This window comes from Falco punctatus (assembly GCF_963210335.1).
Source record: "Falco punctatus genome assembly, contig: scaffold_177, whole genome shotgun sequence".
NCBI lineage: Eukaryota > Metazoa > Chordata > Aves > Falconiformes > Falconidae > Falco > Falco punctatus.
In genome coordinates this window covers 66568-90364 of record NW_027660204.1, presented here as the reverse complement: position 1 = coordinate 90364, position 23797 = coordinate 66568, and the positions used below count along the sequence as shown (strand labels likewise).

At 58.8% G+C, this 23797-nt stretch overlaps 2 protein-coding genes and 1 long non-coding RNA gene across 3 annotated transcripts; 1 reads left to right on the top strand and 2 right to left on the bottom strand.

Annotated features, from left to right (window-relative positions):
* Positions 1-7675: 7675 nt before the first annotated feature.
* LOC308057639 (kallikrein-14-like) lies at positions 7676-12791 on the bottom strand (the record flags this gene model as incomplete). The annotated part of the gene is made up of 4 exons (XM_080411691.1): positions 7676-8718; positions 9702-9838; positions 11152-11405; positions 12538-12791. Coding segments are annotated over 4 exons (798 nt in total), but the record flags the coding sequence as incomplete, so codon positions are not given.
* Positions 9958-10991, top strand: LOC308057636. The gene is made up of 2 exons (XR_013925379.1): positions 9958-10486; positions 10572-10991. It is a non-coding gene; the product is annotated as an uncharacterized lncRNA (long non-coding RNA).
* Positions 12792-18766: 5975 nt separating the features above from the next.
* Positions 18767-22912, bottom strand: LOC308057638 (trypsin-like; the record flags this gene model as incomplete). The annotated part of the gene is made up of 4 exons (XM_080411690.1): positions 18767-19609; positions 20420-20556; positions 21085-21338; positions 22722-22912. 4 exons carry the CDS (start codon positions 22910-22912, stop codon positions 19448-19450), a joined length of 744 nt encoding a protein of 247 aa, XP_080267816.1. The 3' UTR covers positions 18767-19447.
* Positions 22913-23797: the final 885 nt, after the last annotated feature.

Genomic DNA, 23797 nt, shown 5'->3' with positions numbered 1-23797 from the left:
TGATGGGCAGGGAATGGCCCAGTTTGACCTCCCGGGGTGGGGGAAGGGAGGGGCGGGGCCTCTGTGGGCACGAGGGACGCGGGGGGGAAGCCCCGCCCCTCCCCGCCCCATCACGTTGCCACCGCCACCCTTTCCCCACCCCAGGCCTCCGATTCCCTCCGGCCTTGTTATCTGCCCTAATTAGCGGCCTAACGAGGGCGGGGCAGTAGCTCAGCCCCGTGACTCACCCCTCCCCCCACCGCGACTCAGCGGCCCCTCCCCCCTCCCAACGTCACCCAGGTCGGCCCAGGTTTGCCCGATTTTGGCTCAATTCTGCCCAAAATTTTGGCGCAATTCCGCCGATTTTGGCTCAAATCTGCCCAATTTTGGGTCAATTCTGCCCAATTTGGGGTCAATTTTGCCCAATTTTGACTCGATTCCACCCGATTTTGGCTCAATTTTGTCCATTTTTTGGCTTAATTCTGCCGATTTTGGCTCAATTCCACCAATTTTAGCTCAATTTTGCCCGTTTTTCTTACAATTCTGCCCTATTTTGGCTCAATTCCACCAATTTTGGCTCAAATCCTCCAGGTTTTGGCACAGGTTTGCCCATTTTTGGCTTCATTCTGCCAATTTTCATTCAATTCTACAGGATTTAATTCAATTTCACCCGATTTTGGCACAATTTTGTAGATTTTTGGCTCAATTCTGCCCGATTTTGGCTCAATTTGCCCAATTTTGGTTCAATGTTGCCCAACTTTGGCTGAATTTTGCCAAATTTTGACTTGATTCCATCCAATTTTAGCTCAATTTTGTCTATTTTCGGCTTAATTCTGCCGGTTTTGGCTCAATTCTGCCCCATTTTGGCTCAATTTGCCCAATTTTGCTTGAATGTTGCTCGATTTTGTTACAATTCTGCCCTATTTTGGCTCAGTTCCACTGATTTTGGCTCGAATCCTCCAGTTTTGGCACAATTTTGCCCATTTTTGGCTTAATTCTGCCAATTTTGGTTCAATTCCGCACGATTTTGATTCAATTCGGCCTGATTTTGGTGCAATTTTGTTGATTTTTGGCTTAATTCTGCTGATTTCGGCTCAATTCCACCAATTTTGGCTCAATTCTGCCCGATTTTGGCTCAATTTACCCAATTTTTGTTCAATTTTGCCCAATTTTGACTTGATTCTGCTCGATTTGGGCTCAGTTTTGTCGATTTTTGGCTTAGTTCTGCCAATTTTAGCTAAATTTCACCAACTTTGGCTCAATTCTACCCAATTTTGGTTCAATTCTGCCCGATTTCGGTTCAATTTTGCCCAATTTTGGCTCAATTCCCCCCAATTTTTGCTCAATTCTGACTGATTTTGGCTCAAATTTGCCTAATTTTGTGTCAATTCCGCCTGAATTTGGCTCAATTCTGCCTGATTTTGGCTCGAATCCTTCAGATTTTGGCTCAATTTTTCCCATTTTTTGCTTAATTCTGTCAATTTTGGCTCAAATCTGTCTGATTTGGCTCAATTCCACCCAATTTTGCAAGTTTCTGCCTGATTTTGGCTCAATACCACCCATTTTTGGCCCACGTTCCCCAGTTTTGCCCATTTTTATCTGATTTTTCCCATTTTTGCCTGTTTTGCCCATTTTTTCCCATTTTTGCCCCATTTTCCCCATTATTTTCCCCATTTTGCCCGTTTTTTCCCATTTTGCCCCATTTTGCTCATTTTTGCCCAATTTTGCCCATTTTTGCCCCATTTTGGCCCGGTCCTGCCCAGTGTGACCCACGTTCCCCCCCAGGTGCCCCCAGGGATCCAGTGAAGCCACGGGGATGCAGGGGGGGGGGAGGGGTTTATTGGGGGGGAGGGGTCTGGGGGGGTGTCGGTCCATCTGTGGTGCAATCTGTGGTGGGACCGGTCTATCTGTGGTGGGATCTATGGTAGGATTGATCCATCCATGGTGGGATCAGTCCATCCATGGTGAGATTGGTCCATCCATGGTGGGACCTGTCCATCCGTGGTGGGATCGGTCCATCTGTGGTGGGATCTGTGGTGGGATCGGTCCATCTATGGTGGGATTGATCCATCCATGGTGGGATCTGTGGCAGGATCAGTCCATCCATGGTGGGATCTGTCCATCCTTGGTGGAATCTGTGGTGGGATGGTCTATCCATGATGGGCTCAGTCCATCCTTGGTGGGATCTGTAGTGGGATTGGTCCATCCGTGGTGGGATCTGTGGTGAGATCGGTCCATCTGTGGTGGAATCGGTCCAACCATGGTGGGATCTGTGGTGGGGTTGATCCTCTCTTGGTGGCTTCAGCCTCTCCATGGTGGGGTCAGATGGTCCATGTTGGGTTCTAGGGGGGGTTTGGTGGATGTGTGGTGGAGTCAGATGGTCCATGGTGGGTTCATGGATCTGTGGTGGGGTTGGTAGGTGCATGGCGGTGGCACAAGGAGGTCTCAGGGCTGCCCCATGATCTCCCGGATCCATGGTAGGTAGTTGTAGACCTCGCTGTAGACCCCTGGCTTCCCTGCCTGCCCGCAGGGGTGGTCCCCCCAGGAGACGATGCCCTGGAGAACCCCCTGGCAGATGAGGGGACCTCCCGAGTCACCCTGGGGACAAAAGGGACCATGCCAGGACCTCGACCACACCCCCCAACCCAGGAGGACCCCAGGGTGGAGGTGGCCAAGCTGGTGGGACATGTGGCCACTGGTGGGGGCAGAAACTCTGGAGGATCTGGAGATGGTGGGACCAGGCACGGGGTGGTGGCCAGGGGACCCCAGGAGGTGGCCATGGGGGATGGGCATGTCTTGAAACCCAGGGATCCAAAGGGTGGTGACCATGGGTGGTGGGACGTCTCCAAGGTGAGGGGACCCAGGGGACCAAAGGCACGTGGTCGGGGGTGGTGGGTACGTAGGGATGGGTCACGGGGGGTTCCTCCAAGCCCAAGGGACAAGGGAGAGCGGTGGGGGGAGAGGACGTGGGGACGTGGCTGTAGGACACGAAGGTCTGGAGATACCTGGCAGGAGTCCTTGCCCGCCACGGTCCCACCGGCACACAACATGTCCTCGGTGAACTTGGCACCGTAGACCCGGCAACACGTGGCGTCACCCACCACGGTGACATTGAGGCACTGGGGGGTGTCAGGGAAGGACTCTGGGGGGAGGGGCAAGTGTCCAAGCAGGGCCAGGGCCACCAGGGTCCATCTGGTGCATGGTTGACCCCAGCCAAGCCAAGGGAGGTGGAGGAGGTGCCACCACCCAACCCAATGAAGATCGAGGAGATGCCACCACCCAACTCAGTGAAGGTTGAAGAGATGCCACCACCCAACCCAAGGAATGTTGAGGTGACCACCTGGGTCACTTCCCTGCCCAGATGCCACCACCTAACCCAGTGAAGGTTGAGGAGATATCACCACCCAACCCAAGGAAGGTTGAGGAGATGCTACCACCCAACCCAAGGAATGTTGAGGAGATGCCACCACCCAACCCAAGGAAGGTTGAGGAGATGCCACCACCCAACCCAAGGAAGATTGATGAGATGCCATCACCCAACCAAATGAAGGTTGAGGAGATGCCACCACCCAACCCAGTGAAGGTGGAGGAGATGCCACCAGCCAGCCCCGCCCTGTACCTTGGGGGCTGGTGGTAGTCCCCCATCCCATGACAGTGCAGTTGTCGCCAGTGGCCGGGGGTCTTGTGGGCAAAGCCAGGGGCTGGACATGGGGGGTGGGGGTGAAGGGGGGCTCCACACGCAGCAGCATGAGGTCATGGGCGTAGGCGTTGTCTGCAGTGTCTGCGTTGAAGCCAGGGTGGACCACGATGTCCACGGCGGTGGCGAACTGCTCCCACCCCGTCAGGGTGGCCAGGCTGTGCTCCCCTGCCCGCACCTGGATGTGGCTGGGGGAGGGGACATGGTGGGACATGGTGGTGGTGGGACGTGGTGGTGGTGGTGGGACGTGGTGGTGGTGGTGGGACATGGTGATGGTGGTGGGATGTGTTGGTGGGACGTGGTCATGGTGGTGGGACGTGGTGGTGGGACGTGGTGGTGGTGGGATGTGGTCATGGTGGTGGGACGTGGTGGTGGGACGTGGGGGGAGGGGCGTGATGAGGATGTGGTGGGGGAGGGGACACGTGGGGGGTGGGGGAGGGGGAGGTGTGTGTGGGAGGAGCCGTGGTGGGCCGGGGTCACGATGGAAGGTGGCCGCTCCCAGTTCCATTCCCAGTGCTCCCAGTTTGCCTCTCAGGGCTCCCAGTGCCCCTCCCAGTGCCCCCAGTTCCCTTCCTATGGCCCCAATTCCCCTCCCAGCACCTCCCAGTGCTCTCAGCTCCCCTCCCAGTGCCCCCAGTTCCCCTCCCAGTGCTCCCAGTGCCCCTCCCAGTTCCCCTCCCAGTGCCCCCAGTTCCCTTTCTATGCCCCCAGTCTCCCTCCCAGTGCTCCCAGTTCGGACCTGGTGCGGCAGTGGGCGGCGGACAGGACCCACTGGGAGCTGAGCAGGGCCCCCCCGCACTGGTGCTGGTCGAAGTGGAAGAGCAGCACGAGGCCGGGGTGGGTGGTGGAGGGGCACTCGCTGCCCCCCAGGATCCGCTCGCCCCGCGGCTGGGCTGGGGGGAGGGGAGGGGAATGTTGGGGTGGTCCCGCGACCCCCACCCCAACACCCCCCCCCCTTAGGAACCTCCCCACTGGGGGGCACCCCTCCCCCCACCCTTGGCACCCCATAGGCTGACACCCACCCACACACACCAAGCCCCCTCCACCTCCTGGGACCCCCGCCCCCCCCGGGAACCCCCCGCCCCAGACCCCCTTGTCCCTACCCCGAGGATCTCCAGCCCCCCCGGGACCCCCCCCTAAAACCCCCTTGTCCCCACCTGGGACCCCCAACCCCCCTCCGGAGACCGCCCCCCCCCCAACATTCACACCTTGGGGCCCCCCTCAAACCTCCTTGTCCCCACCTGGGACCCCCCAGACCCCCACCCCCCCCCTCCGGAGGCTGCCCCCCCCCCAACATTTGCACCTTGGGGACCCCCCAGACCCCCACCCCCACCCTGGGACACCCCCAGACTCCCTTGTCCCCCCCTGGGACCCCCTGGGATCCCCAATCCCCCTTCCGGAGACTGCCCCGGCCCCCCCCCACCCTGGGGACCCCTCCAGACCCCCTTGTCCCCACCTGGGACTCCCCCCAGGCCACCCCCCCTCCCCCCTCCCCCCCCGCGGCCCCCCTGCACCCCTCACCCCACCCCACCCCTCACCGGGGGTCACCATCTCCAGGAGGAGGAGGAGGAGGGGGAGAGGGGCCGCCATGGTGGGGGAGGGGGTGCCGGGTGCCAGGGGGGTGGGTGCCCCCACTTATCAAGGCTCCACGTTAATTATTAACGGGGGCTGGTTAGCGGCCCCCTCCCCCCCCCCGTGTTTGCTTGTTGCGCCCCAGGTGCCATGTTCACACCCCTCCCCCCGCCGTGGGGGGAGGGGGCAGCCCCCAGCCTGGGGCCCTTATGATATCTATAGGGAGACGGGGGTCCCCTGTGGTATCTGTAGGGAGATGGGGTTCCCCTATGGTACCTATAGGGTGCGGGGGGTCCCCTGTGGTATCTATAGGGTGACAGGGGTCCCGTATGGTACCTTTAGGGTGACGGGGGTCCCATATGGTATCTATAGGGTGACACGGGTCCCATATGGTACCTTTAGGGAGACGGGGGTCCCCTATGGTACCTATAGGGTGACAGGGGTCCCCTGTGGTATCTATAGGGTAGCATGGGTCCTGTACAGCATATCTATAGGGTGACAAGGACAGGGATCCCCTATGGTACCTATAGGGTGAAGGGGGTCCCTTATTGTACCTATAGGGAGACGGCATTCCCCTATGGTATCTATAGGGTGAAGTGGTTCCCCTGTGGTATCTGTGGGGTGGTGGGGGCCCCCTATGGTATCTATAGGGTGGGGTAGGTCCCCTATGACATATCTATAGGGGTGCATGGGTCCCCTATAGTATCTACAGGATGATATGGATCCCCTATGGTATATCTATGGGGTGGCATAGTTCCCCTGTGGGATCTATGGGTAGCGTGGGTCCCCTAAGGCATATCTATAAGGTGAAGTGGGTCCTCTATGGTATCTATAGGGTGGCATGGGTCCCCTATTGTATCTATACATATGGCATATCCATAGGGTGAGGTGGGTCCCCTATGGTATCTATAGGGTGACGAGGGTGCCCCTATGGTATCTGTAGGGTGGCACAGGTCCCCTATGGTATCTATGGGGTGAAGTGGGTCCCCTATGGCATATCTATAGGGTGGCATGGCTCCCATGTGGTATCTATGAGATGTAGTGGGTCCCCTATGGCGTATCTATAGGGTGAAGTGAGTCCTCTGTGGTATCTATGGGGTGATATAGGTCCCCTACGGCATATCTGTAGGGTTGCATGGGCTCCCTATGGTATCTATAGGGCGTCGTGGATCCCCTATGGCATATCTATAGGGTGACGCGGGTCCCCTATGGTATCTATGGAGTGATATAGGTCCCCTATGGTGTCTATAAGGTGACATGGGTCCCCATAGGGCGTCTCCCCGAGGTGGCATGGGGCAGGGCGCCCCTCCCCCACCCCCTGCCGGATTAACGCCGGATTAATTAAATCCCCCCGCGCGGCGGCACGGCCGTGCCCTGGGTGTGGTGCGGGCGGGGGGATTATAGGATGGCGGCAGTGTCGCTAATTAATCTCCTCACGCTAATTAATCTCCTAACCAGTTCCAGGGCAGCATCGAGGGCATGGAGCGGCCTCGCTGCCTGGGGGGAGGGGCGGGTGCGTGCGATGGGGTGGGGGTGGGGCGGCTCGGGGGGGGAGGGGGAGGTGGCAGCTCCTCGTGGTGGGCACCCAACCAATGGCGTGGCCTCAACTTGGGGTGGGAGGGTCTCGGGAAGAGCCTGACCAATGGTGTGGCTTCAGCTTGGGGTGGATGGGACTTAGGATGAGGCCGACCAATGGCGTGGCTTCAACTTAGGTTGGGAGGGTCTTAGGAAGAGCCCCACCAATGGTGTGGCCTCAACTTGGGGGAAGAGATCAACCAATGGCGTGTCCCCTCTTTGGAGTGGGAGGGTCTTGGGAAGAACCCAACCAATGGTGTGGCTTCAGCTTGGGGGTGGGACTTAGGAAGAGCCTGACCAATGGCGTGGCTTCAACATGGGGTGGGAGGGTCTTAGGAAGAGCCCCACCAATGGTGTGGACTCAACTTGGGGGAAGAGATCAACCAATGGCGTGTCCCCTCTTTGGAGTGGGAGGGTCTTGGGAAGAACCCAACCAATGGTGTGGCTTCAGCTTGGGGGTGGGACTTAGGAAGAGCCTGACCAATGGCGTGGCTTCAACATGGGGTGGGAGGGTCTTAGGAAGAGCCCCACCAATGGTGTGGACTCAACTTGGGGGAAGAGATCAACCAATGGCGTATCCCCTCTTTGGAGTGGGAGGGTCTTGGGAAGAGCCAACCAATGGTGTGGCGTCAGCTTGGGGGTGGGACTTAGGAAGAGCCCGACCAATGGTGTGGCTTCCACATGGGGTGGGAGGGTCTTGGAAAGAGCCCCACCAATGGTGTGGCCTCAACTTGGGGGAAGAGATCAACCAATGGCGTGTCCCCTCTTTGGAGTGGGAGGGTCTTGGGAAGAGCCAACCAATGGTGTGGCTTCAGCTTGGGGGTGGGACTTAGGAAGAGCCTGACCAATGGCGTGGCTTCAACATGGGGTGGGAGGGTCTTAGGAAGAGCCCCACCAATGGTGTGGACTCAACTTGGGGGAAGAGATCAACCAATGGCGTATCCCCTCTTTGGAGTGGGAGGGTTTTGGGAAAAGCCCGACCATTAGCGTGTGTTCAACTTGGGGGTGGGTCTTAGGAAGAGCCTGACCAATGGTGTGGCTTCCACATGGGGTGGGAGGGTCTTGGAAAGAGCCCAACCAATGGCGTGGCCTCAACTTGGGGGAAGAGATCAACCAATGGCATGTCCCCTCTTTGGGGTGGGAGGGTCTTGGGAAGAGCCCAACCAATGGCATGGCTTCAACATGGGGGTGGGACTTAGGAAGAGCCTGACCAATGGCGTGGCTTCCACATGGGGTGGGAGGGTCTTGGGAAGAGCTCAGCCAATGGTGTGGCCTCAACTTGGGGGAAGAGATCAACCAATGGCATGGCCCCTCTTTGGGGGTGGGTGACCCTCTCACCGATTGGATGACCCTCGTTGGGTTGGCCAACCCAAAAAATTGGACACCCATTGGTGGTTGCTCCCCCTGGTTGAGATGATGGTCTCCATGGGGTTGGAGGACCAGCAGCCCATGTCCTCGGTGCCACCGCAGCCACCCCTTGGTCCATGGGAGGTGACCACGAGGTTGGTCTCTCAAGAAGATGGGGGAGGAGCAGCTTGAAAGGACATTTCCCACCAAACGTGACAACTCTTTAATGTCTCGTGCCACTCCCACCGCCCCTTCACCCCAGGAGACCCTGGGGCCACCCAAAACCTCGCCACAACCTTGGGTTGTCCCCATCGTCCTGCCCTGGCCAGTGGTGGGAGCGCAGCCTGTGGTGGTCCAACCTCCCCGTGGGCACCTGGAGGTTGCCAGAGTTGACTCTAGTTGTCCTCCATGGTCTTCTGGATCCACTGGGAGTATCTACAGACCTTGGTGTAGACACCAGGTCGCTTGGGTTGCCCACATTTCTCCATCCCCCAGGACACGATCCCTTGGAGGGTCCCGTTGCAAACCAGAGGTCCTCCCGAGTCACCCTACGAGAGAGACATGGTGTGAACCCAACACCAGTCTCCACTGGGCCACCCAGTGGTGTGGTTGGGTTGGCCAACCAAGTGGTTGTGGGGTTGGGCCACCAAGCGGTTCACGGGTTGGGCCACCAAGTGGAGGTGTTGGGTGGGCCACCAAGTGGGTCTCGGGTCGGGCCACCAAGTGGAGTGGTTGGGTGGGCCACCAAGTAGTTCTGGGGTTGGGCCACCAAGTGGAGTGGTTGGGTGGGCCACCAAGTAGTTCTGGGGTTGGGCCACCAAGTGGAGGGATTGGGTTGGGCCACCAAGTGGTTCAGGGGTTGGGCCACCAAGTGGGTCTTGGGTTGGGCCACCAAGTGGAGTGGTTGGGTTGGGCCACCAAGTGGTTCCTGGGTTGGACAACTCCCTGCATCTGGACACACCATTGTTGGGTCTCATTTGGTTGGGTGACCTCTTGGCTTGGCCAGTTGTTGAGTTGGCCAACCATGACTGAGTTGGCCAACCCTTGTTGGGTTAAAGAACCAACATGGGCTTTTTCAACTCTTGGGTTGGCCAACTGTTGAGTTGGCCAACCAAGTGACCAACAAGGGTTGGCCAAATCATTCATGATTGGCCAAACCCTTCATGGTTGGCCAGCCCAACAACCGGCCAACCCAAGAGTTGAAAAAGCCCATGTTGGTTCTTCAACCCAACAAGAGTTGGCCAACCCTTGTTGCATTGAAGAACCAACACCGGCTTTTCCAACTCCTCTTGAGTTGGCCAACTGTTGAGTTGACCAACCATGAATGAGTTGGCCAACCCTCATCAGGTTGAAGAACACCGCTGCCTTGGCCAACCCTTACTGGCTTCCTGTGCCACCATTAGGCCACCCAACGGAGGAAGACCCCATTGTGACGTCAAAGGGACAGGCCTCCTCCTGCCACCGGGGTCCACCTGGGGGACATCCCCTGGGGGGAGGGGCAGTGATGGTGGAGGGGGATGTTCCACCGTACCTGGCAGGAGTCCCTACCGCCTTGGAGACTCCCAGCGCACAACATGTTCTCTGTGATGGAGCCAGGATACAACTGCTGGCACTCAGCCGTCGAGAAGATGGTGACGTTGACGCACTGCAAGACGTCCGGGTAAGAGACTGAGACGACAAACGGAGGAGGATGGGGGAGGGGAAATAAAGAAACCAGAAAATCACAATCCCTCCCCCCCAAACCCTCCCAGCACTGCTGTCCCCCCCACCCCCACACCCCAGAATTCACTTGGAGATGTTTCTCCAGCTGTTTTTTGGGGGAGAAGAAGGGGCATTTCCAAGCTTTCAGGTGGAGAAACAACCCCGGGGACATGGCCCATGGGGGGCGAAACCTCATCCCAGGGAGAAGTTCTGAGGAGGAAAAGGGAACCACCCAGGTGTCTGTCCAGGACACCACCCAGGTGTCCAGGAGACCACCCAGATGCCCAGGAGACCGCCCAGGAGACCACCCAGGTGTGTCCCCAGGAGATTACCCACATGTCCAGGAGACTACCCAGGTGCCCATGAGACCACCTAGGTGCCCATGAGACCACCCAGACACCCAGGAGACTACCCTGATGCCCAGGAGACCACTCAGGTGTGTGTCCAGGAGACCACCCACATGTCCAGGAGACTACCCAGGTGCCCACGAGACCACCCAGACACCCAGGAGACCACCCAGCTGTCTGTCCACGAGACCACTCAGGTGCCCAGGAGACCACCCAGGTGTCCAGGAGACCACCCAGATGACCAGGAGACACCCAGGTGTCTGTCCAGGTAACCAACCCAGATGTCCAAGGGACCACCCAGGTGTCCAGGGGACCACCCAGATGTCCAGGACACCACCTGGGTGTCTGTCCAGGAGACCACCCAGATATCCAGGAGACCACCCAGATGCCCAGGAGACCACCCTGATGCCCAGGAGACCACCCTGATGCTCAGGAGACCACCCAGATGTCCAGGAGACCACCCAGATATCCAGAAGACCACCCAGGAGAAGTCCAGGAGACCACCCAGATGTCCAGGAGACCATGCACATATCCAGAAGACTACCCAGGTGCCTGTCCAGGAGACCACCCAGGTGTTCAGGAGACCACCCAGATGCCCATGAGACCACCCAGCTGCCCAGGAGACCATACAGACACCCAGGAGACCACCTAGGTGTCCAGGAAACAATCCAGGTGCCTGTCAAGGAGACCACCCAGGTGTCTGTCCAGAAGACCACCCCAGTGTCTTTCCAGGAGACCACACACATGTCTAGGAGACCACCCAGGTGTCCAGGGGACCACTCAGGTGTCTGTCCGGTAGACCACCCAGTTGCCCATGAGACCACCCAGATGCTTAGGAGACCACCCAGATGTCCAGGAGACCACCCAGATGTCCAACCTCCCACCAGCAGGAGAAGCCCCAGGCATCCAGCAGATGCCCTGGGTCTTGGGTACCTTCTGGGGAAGTGGTGGCCCCCCATCCCGAGGTGACACAGGTGGTCCCAGGCTCCGGGAGGCAGGAGGCCACAGGGACGGGACGGATCCTGTCGGTGATGGTGACGGGCGTCAGGAGCTTCATCATCATGATGTCGTTGTCCTTGGTGGTGGGGTCATAGTCGGGGTGGGCCACAAACTTCTGCACCATCTTCTGCATCTGCCCCCACTCCCGCGTGTAGAGGTTGTGCTTGCCCAGGTGGACACTGGTGATCCTAGGGCAGGGGGGAGGGGTGCGTGGGGGATGGGGACACACAGTGAGGTGCCCAGGGCCACCAGACCATGGAGCACGCGTGGGGCTTGGAGGTCAAGGTGTGGTCGTGGTCCTTGTGGGGTGGCATGACCAGGACGCATGTGGGACAGAAGGTCTTGAGGTGGCCATGGTCCTGGTGGGGTGGCATGACCAGGACACGTGTGGGATGGAAGGTCTTGAGATGGCCATGGTCCTTGTGGGGTGGCATGACCAGGACGTGTGTGGGACAGAAGGTCTTGAGGTGGCCATGGTCCTTGTGGGGTGGCATGACCAGGATGCATGTGGGACAGAAGGTCTTGAGGTGGCTGTGGCTCCTGTGACATGTGGCATGATCAGGACACATGTGGGAGGTGGCATCTGCATCATGGGAAGGACACGCGTGGACCATGGCATGGCCAATGTGCAGGACATGGCATGACCCACATATGGGACCGTGACATGTCCATGACACACGTGGGGCACAGCACAGCCAGGACATGTCAGTAGACCATGGAGACCACCTCAGCAGACAATGGAGACCACCTCGGTAGAGCATGGAGGCCACCTCAGTAGAGCATGGAGACCACCTCAGCAGACCACGGAGGCCACCTCAGAAGACCATGGAGACCACCTCAGTAGACCATGCAGGCCACCTCAGTAGACCATGGGGGCCACCTCAGTAGACCATGGAGGCCATCTCAGTAGACCATGGAGGCCACCTCAGTAGACCACCTCAGTAGACCATGGAGGCCACCTCAGTAGACCATGGAGACCATTTCGGTAGACCACCAAGACCACCTCAGTAAAGCATGGAGACCACCTCAGCAGACCATGGAGGCCACCTCAGCAGACCATGGAGACCATTTCAGTAGACCATGGAGACCACCTCAGGAGACCATGGAGACCACCTCAGGAGACCACCTCAGTAGACCATGGAGACCACCTTGGTAGAGCATGGAGGCCATCTCAGTAGACCATGGGGGCCACCTCAGTAGACCACAGAGACCACCTCCTGGCTTGTGTGTGGACACGCGCGGACTGCGGAGCCCACTGCAGGTTGTGGTGGCCCCACTGGGGGGGTGGTGGCCACATGACGGCAGTGGTGTCACCCTTACCCTGGGGTGGTGCAGTGGGCCGCTGTCACCACCCACTGCCTGGCCACCAGGACCCCGCCGCAGTAGAGCTTGTACATGTCCAGGATGGCCACCTGCCACGGCTGTGAGTGGGGTGGGCAGTCCACACCGCCCACCACCCGCGTGTCCCCTGCTGCCAGCAACGCTACAAAGGGACCAAAGACACGCGTTAATGCCAACGCACGTGTGGCCGCGTGGCCGGATCTGCACCTTCCACCCCCTCCGCTCACCTGTAGATGCCATCAAGACCACCAAGGTCCCCAGGAGCTTCACGGCGCCCTGTAGCCTGGTGGCCACCATGGCTCGTGTCTCCATCGCCGTGGGCACTGTGAGGCAGAGGTGTTAGTCCCACCATGGGGTGGGGTGGGGTGTCACCCTTCACCGGGACCCTCTGCCCCACCCCACCCCTGCTCCAGGAGAAGGTGAGATGTTTCTCGGGGGTCTCCACCAACGTGGTGAGGACCCTCCCTCTGTCCCCTCCACGGTGGTACCGCAGTGATTCGCCCCGTCATGGGGCTTTGGTGAGGGTGACATGGTCGTTAGCCCAAATGCCACGGTGGTAATTAACAGAGTCATCGTTAACGAGGCACGTAATTACGAGCTCCACTAACTCCTCCGCCTCCCCCTCCTTGTCTCCAGGCAATTGACCTCCCAGCACCTCCTGCTGCCCTTGGATGCCTCCCTGGGGTTGAGGGTGTGGGTCATGCCCTATGGAGAGATGGGTGGTAGACCCCCACCCCACCTCTCCCCCCATGGGTGGGGGTCATGGTTCTTCAAGGTTGGGGGCTGGAAGCCTCCTGAGATGTGGGTCGTTGCCCCCAGAGGACATGGGTCTTCAAGGTTGGGAGTTGGAAGCCCACTGAGATGTGGGTTGTTGCCCCCAGTGGACGTAGGTGGTGGGTTGGAAGGACGTGGGTCATTGTTCCCCACGGATGTGGGTCGTGGTGTGTCTTCCCCCCATGGTTGGGGGTCATGGTTCTTCAAGACTGGGGGCAATGACCCATATCTCAGGGGGCTTCCAACCTGAGATGTGGGTCATTGCCCCCAGAGGACATCTCTTCAAGGTTGGGGATTGGAAGCCCCCTGAGATGTGGGTCGTTGTTCCCAGTGGACATGGGTCTTCAGAGCTGGGGATTGGAAGCCCCCTGAGATGTGGGTCACCACCCCCAGTGGACATGGGTGGTGGGTTGGAAGGACATGGGTCATTGCTCCAGGTGGGTGTGGGTCGTGGTGTCCCCCCCCCCCCCCATGGCTGTGGGTCATGGTTCCCCGTGGGTCACGGTCCCCTATGGCCATGAGGTGGAGGCCCCCATGGGCCCAGGTCACCGCTCTCCATGAATGTGGGTCATGGTTCCTGGTGGCCATGGGTCATTCCTCCCCATGGAGGGCATCTGTGGGCCCCACAGAAGTGGGTCAAAGCTCCACGTGACAGTGGGTCGCAGTTCCCATGGCCATGGGTTGGAGCCACCCATGGGTGTGGGTCACCACTCCCAGAGGACATGTGCCATGGACCCCATAGAGAAAGGAAATGGGTCCCATGGGCCCCACGGACGTGGGTGGTGGCCCCATGGATGTGGGTGGTGGGCCCCGTGGATGTGGGTGGTGGGCCTCGTGGACATGGGTGGTGGGACCCATGGACATCGTGGTGGGCCCCATGAATATGGGTGGTGGGCCCCATGGATGTGGGTGGTGGGCCTCATGGATCAAGGATGGGGAAGGATGGACAGCAGGGATGAGGGGATGGGTCAAACATGGGGAAGGAAGGAAGGAAGGAAAGAAGGAAGGAAGGAAGGAAGGAAGGAAGGAAGGGAGGGAGGAAGGATGGAAGGAAGGAAGGAAGGAAGGAAGGAAGGAAGGAAGGAAGGAAGGATGGAAGGAAGGGAGGAAGGAAGGGAGGAAGGAAGGAAGGGAGGAAGGGAGGAAGGAAGGAAGGAAGGAAGGAAGGAAGGAAGGAAGGAAGGAAGGAGGGAAGGAAGGAAGGAAGGAAGGAAGGAAGGAAGGATGGAAGGAAGGAAAGAAGGAAGGATGGAAGGAAGGGAGGAAGGAAGGGAGGAAGGAAGGAAGGGAGGAAGGGAGGAAGGAAGGAAGGAAGGAAGGAAGGAAGGAAGGAAGGAAGGAAGGAAGGATGGAAGGAAGGAAGGAAGGAAGGAAGGAAGGATGGAAGGAAGGGAGGAAGGAAGGAAGGGAGGAAGGAAGGAAGGAAGGAAGGAAGGAAGGAAGGAAGGAAGGAAGGAAGGAAGGGAGGAAGGAAGGAAGGAAGGAAGGAAAGAAGGAAGGATGGAAGGAAGGGAGGAAGGAAGGGAGGAAGGAAGGAAGGGAGGAAGGGAGGAAGGAAGGAAGGAAGGAAGGAAGGATGGAAGGAAGGAAGGAAGGAAGGATGGAAGGAAGGAAGGAAGGAAGGAAGGAAGGAAGGAAGGAAGGAAGGAAGGAAGGATGGAAGGAAAGGAAGGAAGGAAGGATGGAAGGAAGGAAGGAAGGAAGGAAGAAAGGAAGGAAGGATGGACAGCAGGGATGGGGGCATGGGTCAAACCCGGGGAAGGAAGTGAAGGAAGGAAGGAAGGGAGGAAGGAAGGATGGACACCAGGGGCAAAGCACACAAGGAGGGACGGCAGGACATCGAGGGGAGCGGGCGCAAGACACCCCCCACCACCATCTCTTGCCGAAGCCCCCCCCTCCCCTCCCCCCTCCCCACCCTCTCCCCCTACCTCTCCACAGCTCCCTGCCGGGGTGGGGGTGGGGACGGGGACACCCCCCTTCTTCCCGTCTGACGTCTGCGGCGACGAAGCAAAATCCGGACGTGGCGCTCCCCCCGCCAAAAAAAAACCAAAACAAAACCCACCAACCACCCAACCGGTTCCAACCGGCCTCATCCGGCGCCAGTGCCGCTGCTGTCCCCTCCCATGGGAGCGATGGTTTTATAGCGGCATCGGGGCCGGCCCAGCCAGTCCCACCCCAGGGATGAGCTGGAGGAGTCGGGAAGGCGCCGGGACGCGCGGCCGCCTCCTTCCCTAATCCCTGCGACGCGTTGCCCGGCACTGCCAGGGCTTGCGTCACGCCAAGGGTTGGCCAACTGGTTTGGGGACCAGCACGTGCTGGTTGGCCAACTGGTTTGGAGACCACCATGAGCTGGTTGGCCAACTGGTTTGGGGACCAGCACGTGCTGGTTGGCCAACTGGTTTGGAGACCACGAGGTGCTTCTTGACCACCATGTGTTGGTTGGCCATCTGGTTTGGAGACCACCATGTGCTGCTTGACCACCATGAGTTCATTGGCCATCTGGTTTGGAGACCACCATGAGCTGGTTGACCACTATGAGTTTGTTGGCCAATTGGTTTGGAGGCCACCATGAGTTTGTTGGCCAACTGGTTTGGAGACCACCATGTGCTGGTTGGCCACCATGAGTTGGTTGGCTGAATGGTTTGGAGACCACCATGTGCTGGTTGACCATCAGGAGTTGGTTGGCCAACTGGTTTGGGGACCACCATGTACGGATTGGCCAACTGGTTTGGAGACCACCAGGTTTTGCTTGACCACTATGTGTTAGTTGGTCAACCAGCACTGAAGACCACCCTGTGCTGGCTGGCCAATTGGTTTGGAGACCACCACATACATGTTGCCAAACTGGTTTGGAGACCACCGTGTGCTTGTTGGCCAACTGGTTTGGAGACCACCATGTGCTGGTTAACCACCATGAGTTGGTTAGCCAATTGATTTGAAGACCACCATGTGCTGGTTGACCACCATGAGTTTGTTACCCAACTGGTTTGGAGACCACCATGAGCTGGTTGGCCAACTGGTTTGAAGATCACCATGTGCTGATTGACCACCAGGAGTTGGTTGGCCAAATGGTTTGGAGACCACCATGTGCGGGTTGGCCAACTGGTTTGGAGACCACCATGTGTTGGTTGACCACCATGAGTTGGTTGGCCAGTTGTTTTGGGGACCACCACATACGTGTTGCCAAACTGGTTTGGAGACCACCATGTGCTGGTTGACCACCATGAGTTTGTTGGCCATCTGGTTTGGAGACCACCATGTGCTGGTTGGCCACCATGAGTTGGTTGGCCAACTGGTTTGGAGACCACTATGTACTGGTTGACCACCACATGCTGATTGGCCAACTGCTTTGGAGACCGCCATGTGCTGGTTGACAACCACGTGCTGGTTGGCCAACTGGTTTGGAGACCACCATGTGCGAGTTGGCCAACTGGTATGGAGACCAGCATATGCTGGTTTTGGTTGGCCAACTGGTTTGGAAACCACCACGGGCTGTTTGGCCATCTGGTTTGGAGACCACCACATGCTGATTGGCCAACTGGTTTGGAAACCACCATGTGCTGGTTGGCCAACAGATTTGGAGACCACCATGTGCTGGTTGGCCAACTGTTTGGAGACCACCATGTGCTGGTTGGCCAGCTGGATTGGAGGCCACCATGTGCGTGTTGGCCAACTGGTTTGGAGGCCACCATGTGCTGCTTGGCCAGTTGGTTTGGAGACCACCATGTGCTGCTTGACCACCGTGAGTTGGTTGAAGAACTGGTATGGAGACCACCATGTGCGCATTGGCCAACTGGTTTGGAGACTACCATGAGCTGATTGGCCAACTGGTTTGGTGACCTGCACCTTCTGGTTGGTCAACTGGTTTGGAGACCTGGATGTTCTGGTTGGTCAGCTGGTTTGGAGACCACCATGTGCTGGTTTCGTGGTGCATCCATGTGACTGTTGTCAACACACACGTGTGGGCACAGGGCCTTGCATGACAGCAGCTCCACATGTCCATCACACGTGTCCACATGTCCATGACACGTGTCCGCATGTCAATAACACACATCCATGATGCTTGTCCACACGTCCACCACCTGTCCACATATCCATGACACATGTCCACGTTTCCACCACATGTGTCCACACATCCACCACGTGTCTGCATGTCCATGAAGCCTGTCCACATGTCCACCACATGTGTCCACATGTCCACCACAAATGTCCATACGTCCACACACATGTGTCCACATGTCCATGACACATGTCCACACGTCCACCACATGTGTCCACATGTCCATGACACCTTTCTACACATCCACCACACAAGTCCACATGTCTACCACGTGTCCACATGTCCATGACACATGTCCACATGTCCACCACACATGTCCACACGTCCACCATGTTTCCACACGTCCATGACACATGTCCACCACCCATGTCCACATGTCCACCACGTGTCCATATGTCCATGACACATGTCCACACATCCCCCACACACGTCCCCAAGCCCACGAGATGCCTCCACACCTCACCCATAGGTCCACCATCACACTAGAGGGCGCTGTCACCCCGTCCCCTTGCACACTCGCGGGGGCGGGGCTTCGGGGAGGGGGGCGTGGCCGTGAGGTGGGAGGGGGCGTGGCTTCCCCCACCCACCCAAGGGTTCCTCCTGGGTGTCATCGGTGTAAACAGGGCGGGCGCGTCTGGCCCAACTGGTTCTCCTCTCAGTGGGGGGCCTCGTTAGCGGCTGCCTCGTTAGCCAGCTCTTAATTAGGACCAATTAAGGTGCCCACACCAGCTCCCTGCCTTACTCCTGGTTGACGCACCGCCTGTGATAACCCCAGGTGCCCTGGGTGGTGGTGGGATGTCCTCAGAAGGTGGTGGTGGTGGGACGTGGGGTGGGCTCGTGGTGGTGGTGGGACGTGGGGTGGGTTTGTGGTGGGGGGAGAGGACACACCCCAGACCATGGGGCGCTGGAGGTGACCACTGGAGGTGGATGTGGGTGGTGGTGACGTGCCAGCTGTGGCCACCAGGGTGGACATGCGTGCTGGTGGTGGGTCATCATGGGTGGCTTCCTGGTGGTAGGTGTGTGTCCTCCACATATGGACACACGTGGCTAGTTGCTGTGGATATACGTGTTCTCCAGACTTGGACATACATGTTCTCCAGACCTGGACATGTTCAGCCATGGGTTGCCAGCTGTGCTCACCAGACCTGGACATACGTGTCCTCCAGACCTGGACATGTGTTCTCCACACCTGGACATATGTGTCCTACAGACCGGGACACGTGTTCTCCACACCTGGACTTACATGTCCTCCAGACCTGGACACATGTCCTCCAGTCATGGACATATGTGTGCTCCAGATCTGGACATAAGTGTTCTCCAGACCTGGACGCATGTTCTCCAGACCTGGACATACATGTCCTCTAGATCTGGACACATGTTCTCCAGACCTGGACATATGTGTTCTCCAGACCTAGACATACGTATTCTCCACACATGGACACATGTGCTCTCCAGACGTGGATACAGGTCCTCCAGACGTGGATGGTTGTGCTACAACGTGGACACGTGTCCTCCAGATATGGACACGTGTGTCCTCCAGACTTCAACACGTTCTCTAGGGCTGTACATGGGTGGCAGCTTGCCACTGTGGCCACCAACCCCAGTTACACATGGCTATGAGATGCCGATGGTGGCCACCAACCCCAAAAGTGTGGTTGCAGCTTGCCACCATGGCCACCAGCACCATATACCTGTAGCCATGGGTTGCCCATGGTGGCCACCAGCCCCAAAAGTGTGGTTGCAGCTTGCCACCGTGGCCACCAGCCCCAAAAGTGTGGTTGCAGCTTGTCACCATGGCCACCAACCCCAGCTACACGTGGCTATGAGTTTCCCACAGTGGCCACCAACACTGTGGCCATCTCCTCACCACCTTCCTGGTGGCCACCATCTCTCACCCTTCCCCTCAGCCCCCACCTCCACAGGTGGCCACGTTTCACAGGGCTTTATTCCAGGAGCCCTTCCCCGGCGTGTGGGGGGAGGTGGGAGAAGAAGACCCCTGGCAGATTTTCTGGGGGTGGGGGATAGGTGAGGAGATGTTTTTTGGGGGAGGGGGGGTCAGACGCGATCGTTCCTCCTGATGGTGTCCTGGATCCAGGCAGTAAAGGCACAGACGCGGGTGTAGACGCCCGGTTTGCCCCGTTGCCCACAGACCTGCATCCCCCACGAGACGATGCCCTGGAGCTCCTCCCGGCACACCAGCGGCCCCCCCGAGTCACCCTGGTGGAGAGAGGAACCCCCCTGAGATGGGGGATGGGGGGTGGGGGGGGCCCAAGGCCACCTCAGGGGCACCCTGTGGGAAGCCATGGAGACCCATGGGTCTCTGTTGTGCGCCACCATGTGCTATGGGTCAGGCCGTGGAGACCACCATGACCAATGGGGTCAAGGCATGGAGGCCACCATGAGCTGTGGGGTCAAGGCATGGAGACCATCATGACCTATGGGGTCAAGGCATGGAGACCATGTCCTATAAGGTCAGGTCATGGAGACCACCATGTCCCATGGGTCAAGGCATGGAGACCACCATGTCCTATGGGGTCAGGCCATGGAGACCACCATGACCTATAGGGTCAGGTCATGGAGACCACCATGTCCTATGGGGTCAAGGCATGGAGACCATCATGACCTATAGGGTCAAGGCATGGAGACCATGTCCTATAGGATCAGGCCATGGAGACCACCATGTCCCATGGGTCAAGGCATGGAGACCATCATGTCCTATGGGGTCAGGCCATGGAGACCACCATGCCCTATAGGGTCAGGTCATGGAGACCATCATGTCCTATGGGGTCAGGCCATGGAGACCACCAACACCTTGCGGAGGGGGGCGTCCCTATAGCACCTTGGAGGGATGGTCCCCGAGGTCCTTGGGGTGTCCCTACACCACCCCACGTCTCCACAATACACCACAGTGGTGGCATCTCCTATAGGTTCTCCAGCAGGCAGGGTGCTGCCCCTCCCCCCACCCCGTTCCCCATCGAGGTGTCCCCATAGGGGGAGGGGACCCCCCATCGTCCCCCCCCCCCGTACCTGGCAGGAGTCGGTGCCCCCTGTGGTGACGCCGGCGCAGAGCATGTTCCGGGTGATGCCCTGGGGGTAGAGGTTAGCGCACGCCTCGTTGGACATGGTGAAGACCACAGCGCACTGGAGAACATCGGGGAAGTCCCCTGGGGGGGGGAGGGGATGTCGTTATGGGGTGGGGGGGGACACTGTGGTGGCCACAGGGGTGGCCGGAAAGAAAGGGGGCACCTCGTGCCAAGGGGGACATCAGGGGTGATGGGCCACTATGAAGGTGGCATCAAGGTGAGGGGGGATGGAGGCTTGGAGGGTCTTGTTATGGTGGGAGGTGGAGAACAGAGAGCGCCACAGCCTGAGATGTCCCCTCCCTGAGATGTCCCCAAGGTGCTGAGATGTCCCCAAGCCACTGAGATATCCTCAGGGTTCTAGATGTCCCCAAGGTGCTAAGATGTCCCCAAGGTTCTGAGATGTCCCCAAGGTGCTGAGATGTCCCCAAGCCGCTGAAATATCCCCAAGATGGTGAGATGTCCCCAAGCCACTGAGATGTCCCCAAGCTGCTGAGATGTCCCCAAGCCACTGAGATATCCTCAAGGTTCTGAGATGCCCCCAAGCCACTGAGATGTCCCCAGGTCCCTTGACGCCCCCACCACGTGCCTTGAGAAGATGCTGTCCCCTACCTTCTGGGCTGCTGGTGCTGCCCCACCCCGAGACGATGCACTCGGTGTTGGGGGGGGGACAACGCTTGGGCAGCGCCACGGGGTGGACGTGGTCGGTGAAGCGGACAGGCTTCTGGAGCTTGAGGAGCATGATGTCACTGTCATGGGTGGTGGGGTTGTAGTCGGGGTGGATGAAGGCCTTGGCTGAGTTGACACACTGCTCCGTCCCCTCCTTGGTCTTCAAGCTGTGGTCGCCCATGCGGATGGGGATGGAGCTGGGTGGGGGAGGAGAAGGAGAAAGGACCACAATGAGGTTCTCTAGGGGAAGGAGAAGGTCCACCTGGTGGAGCTCCTGGGATGGAGGGCAGGTGGTCCTGCAACTCTCCTGGATATCTTCAACCAAGTGGGGAAAATGAGGCTCGGAGCCCAACGCCACCTAACGGGTCAACTGGAAGAGTTGGCCATGGTCAATGAAGTTCTCCTTGGTCCAACCCAAGTTGAAGAAGACCCAGATCCAACCCCAGGACCTCAACATCCAGGTCTCCAACTCATCCCTAAATCTTGGATCTTCTCCCCACTTTTCCGGGTGGATCCACTCTGTGTGTCCCCGCTCGGCCAGGAAAAGCTCAGACCACCCAAACATGGTGGAAGGTCCACGTGTCCACCTCGAGGAGATGGTTGGCTCCCCGTGGCGTGGGGGTGGTGGCCTCCGTGGACCTCCCATGGAGTCAGCACATCGGTGCCCCTGCCCAGGCCAGTCACACCAGTGCCACAAGCTCCTCAAACTGGTTTGTCCCCTCCACCCAACTTCTTCTGGTCCAGGTCAGGTCCCTGTCCACAGAGCTGGTGGGAACAGGGAGAGGAGAAGACCTTTCTTCAGGTCCAACCCTTGGCCACCAAATTTGGGGGCAGTGAGATCCTTCTGGGCCGGCCTCCCCCCATGGCCACCAGCCGGTTGCCTCAGGTGGCCAAAGGAGGAGACCTCCATGGCAGGGTGAGGCCTGTGGGTCCTGACCATGGCCCAGATCTCCTGAAGAGGGGGACACTATGGCTCTTGGGGAGAAGGTCCTGCAGAACCTCAGGAGACAGAAGACATTGGGTTTGAGAAGCTCTTGGCCATGCCCAAAGGAAGGAAGTTGGATGGTGGAGGTGGCCAACCCAATGGGATGGTCATTCTGGGAGCCCACCTAGATAGTTGAGGTGGTCAGGCCAATGGGATGGTCATTCTGGGAGCCCACCTAGACAGTTGAGGTGGTCAGTGGTCATTCTGGGAGCCCACCTGCATGGTTGAGGTGGCCAACCCAGGTAGATGGTCATACTGGGAAGCCAACTGGATGGCTGAAGTGGCCAACCCAACGGGATGGTCATACTGGGAAGCCAACTGGATGGTCATTTTGGGCCATAGTGGTGGCCTCCTGTCTTCTGAAGCCACCCAGTCCCAGAAGTCTCTGGGGCAGGGGAGGAGACCCTGAGCTAGAGACCACCTCTGCGGGCCACCACCCACCTTGAGATGAACCCCACCCAGCTCCTCCCATTACCACGACCACTTCCAGCTCCTGGTGGACCTCCATGGCTCCTCCCTCTGGCCAAAGAGGGGGACCCCCCGGCCACCCCAGGGTGCCCACCCCACTGGGCTCACCCCAGGGGACCCACCCCACCTCTTGGTGTCGCAGTGGGCGGCCGTCAGCACCCAGGACCTCCCAATGAGGACCCCACCGCAGTGGATGTTCTTCTGAGGACCCAGGAGGACCACCTGGTAGGGGTGACGCTTCTTCTGGCAGCTGCTGCCCCCGACGATCCGGTTCTCGTCCCCCGCGGCTGCTGGAGGAGTGGAGACAGGGGTCAGCATCTCCCAGTGCCTCCAAGTTCCCTCCTAGAAGGTCCTCTGGGCCACCCAGGACCTCCCAGTGTCCTCCAGTCTTCCTCTTTCCCACCCAGTGCCTACCAATGTCTCCCAGTTCCCTCCCAGTCCCTTCCAGTTCCCTCCTAGTTCCCTCCCAGTTCCCTCCTAGAAGGTCCTCTGGGCTACTCAGGACCTCCCAGTTCCCTCCTAGCTCTCTCTTTCCCACCCACTGCCTACCAACGTCTTCCAGTGCCTCCCAGTACCTCCCAATTCCTTCCCAGTTCCCTCCTAAGAGGTCCTCTGGGCCACTCAGAATCTCCCAGTGCCTCCCAGTTCCCTCCCAGTTCCCTCCTAGGGGGTCCTCTGGGCCAATAAGAACCTCCCAGTGCCTCCCAGTTCCCTCCTAGGAGGTCCCCTAGGCTACCCAGTCCCTCCCAGTGTCTCCCAGCACCTTCCAATTCCCTCCTAGGGGGTCCTCTGGGCCACCCAGAATCTCCCAGTGCCTCCCAGTTCCCTCCCAGTTCCCCCCTAGGGGGTCCTCTAGGCCACCCAGCACCTCCCAGTGCCTCCCAGTTCCCTCCTAGTGCCTCCCAGTTCCCTCCCAGTTCCCTGCCAGTGCCTCCCAGTTTCCTTCCAGTGCCTCCAAGTTCCCTCCTAGGAGGTCCCCTGGGCCACCCAGAACCTCTCAGTGCATCCCAGTGCCTCCCAGTTCCCTCTCAGTACCTCCCAGTTCCCTCCTAGGGGGTCCTCTGGGCCACCCAGCAGCTCCCAGTTCCCTCCCAGCTCTCTCTTTCCCTCCCCAGTGCTCCCAGTGACCCAATGTCTCCCACCCACTGCCTATTAATGTCTCCCAGTTCCCTCCCAGTGCCTCCCAGTTCCCTCCCAGTTCCC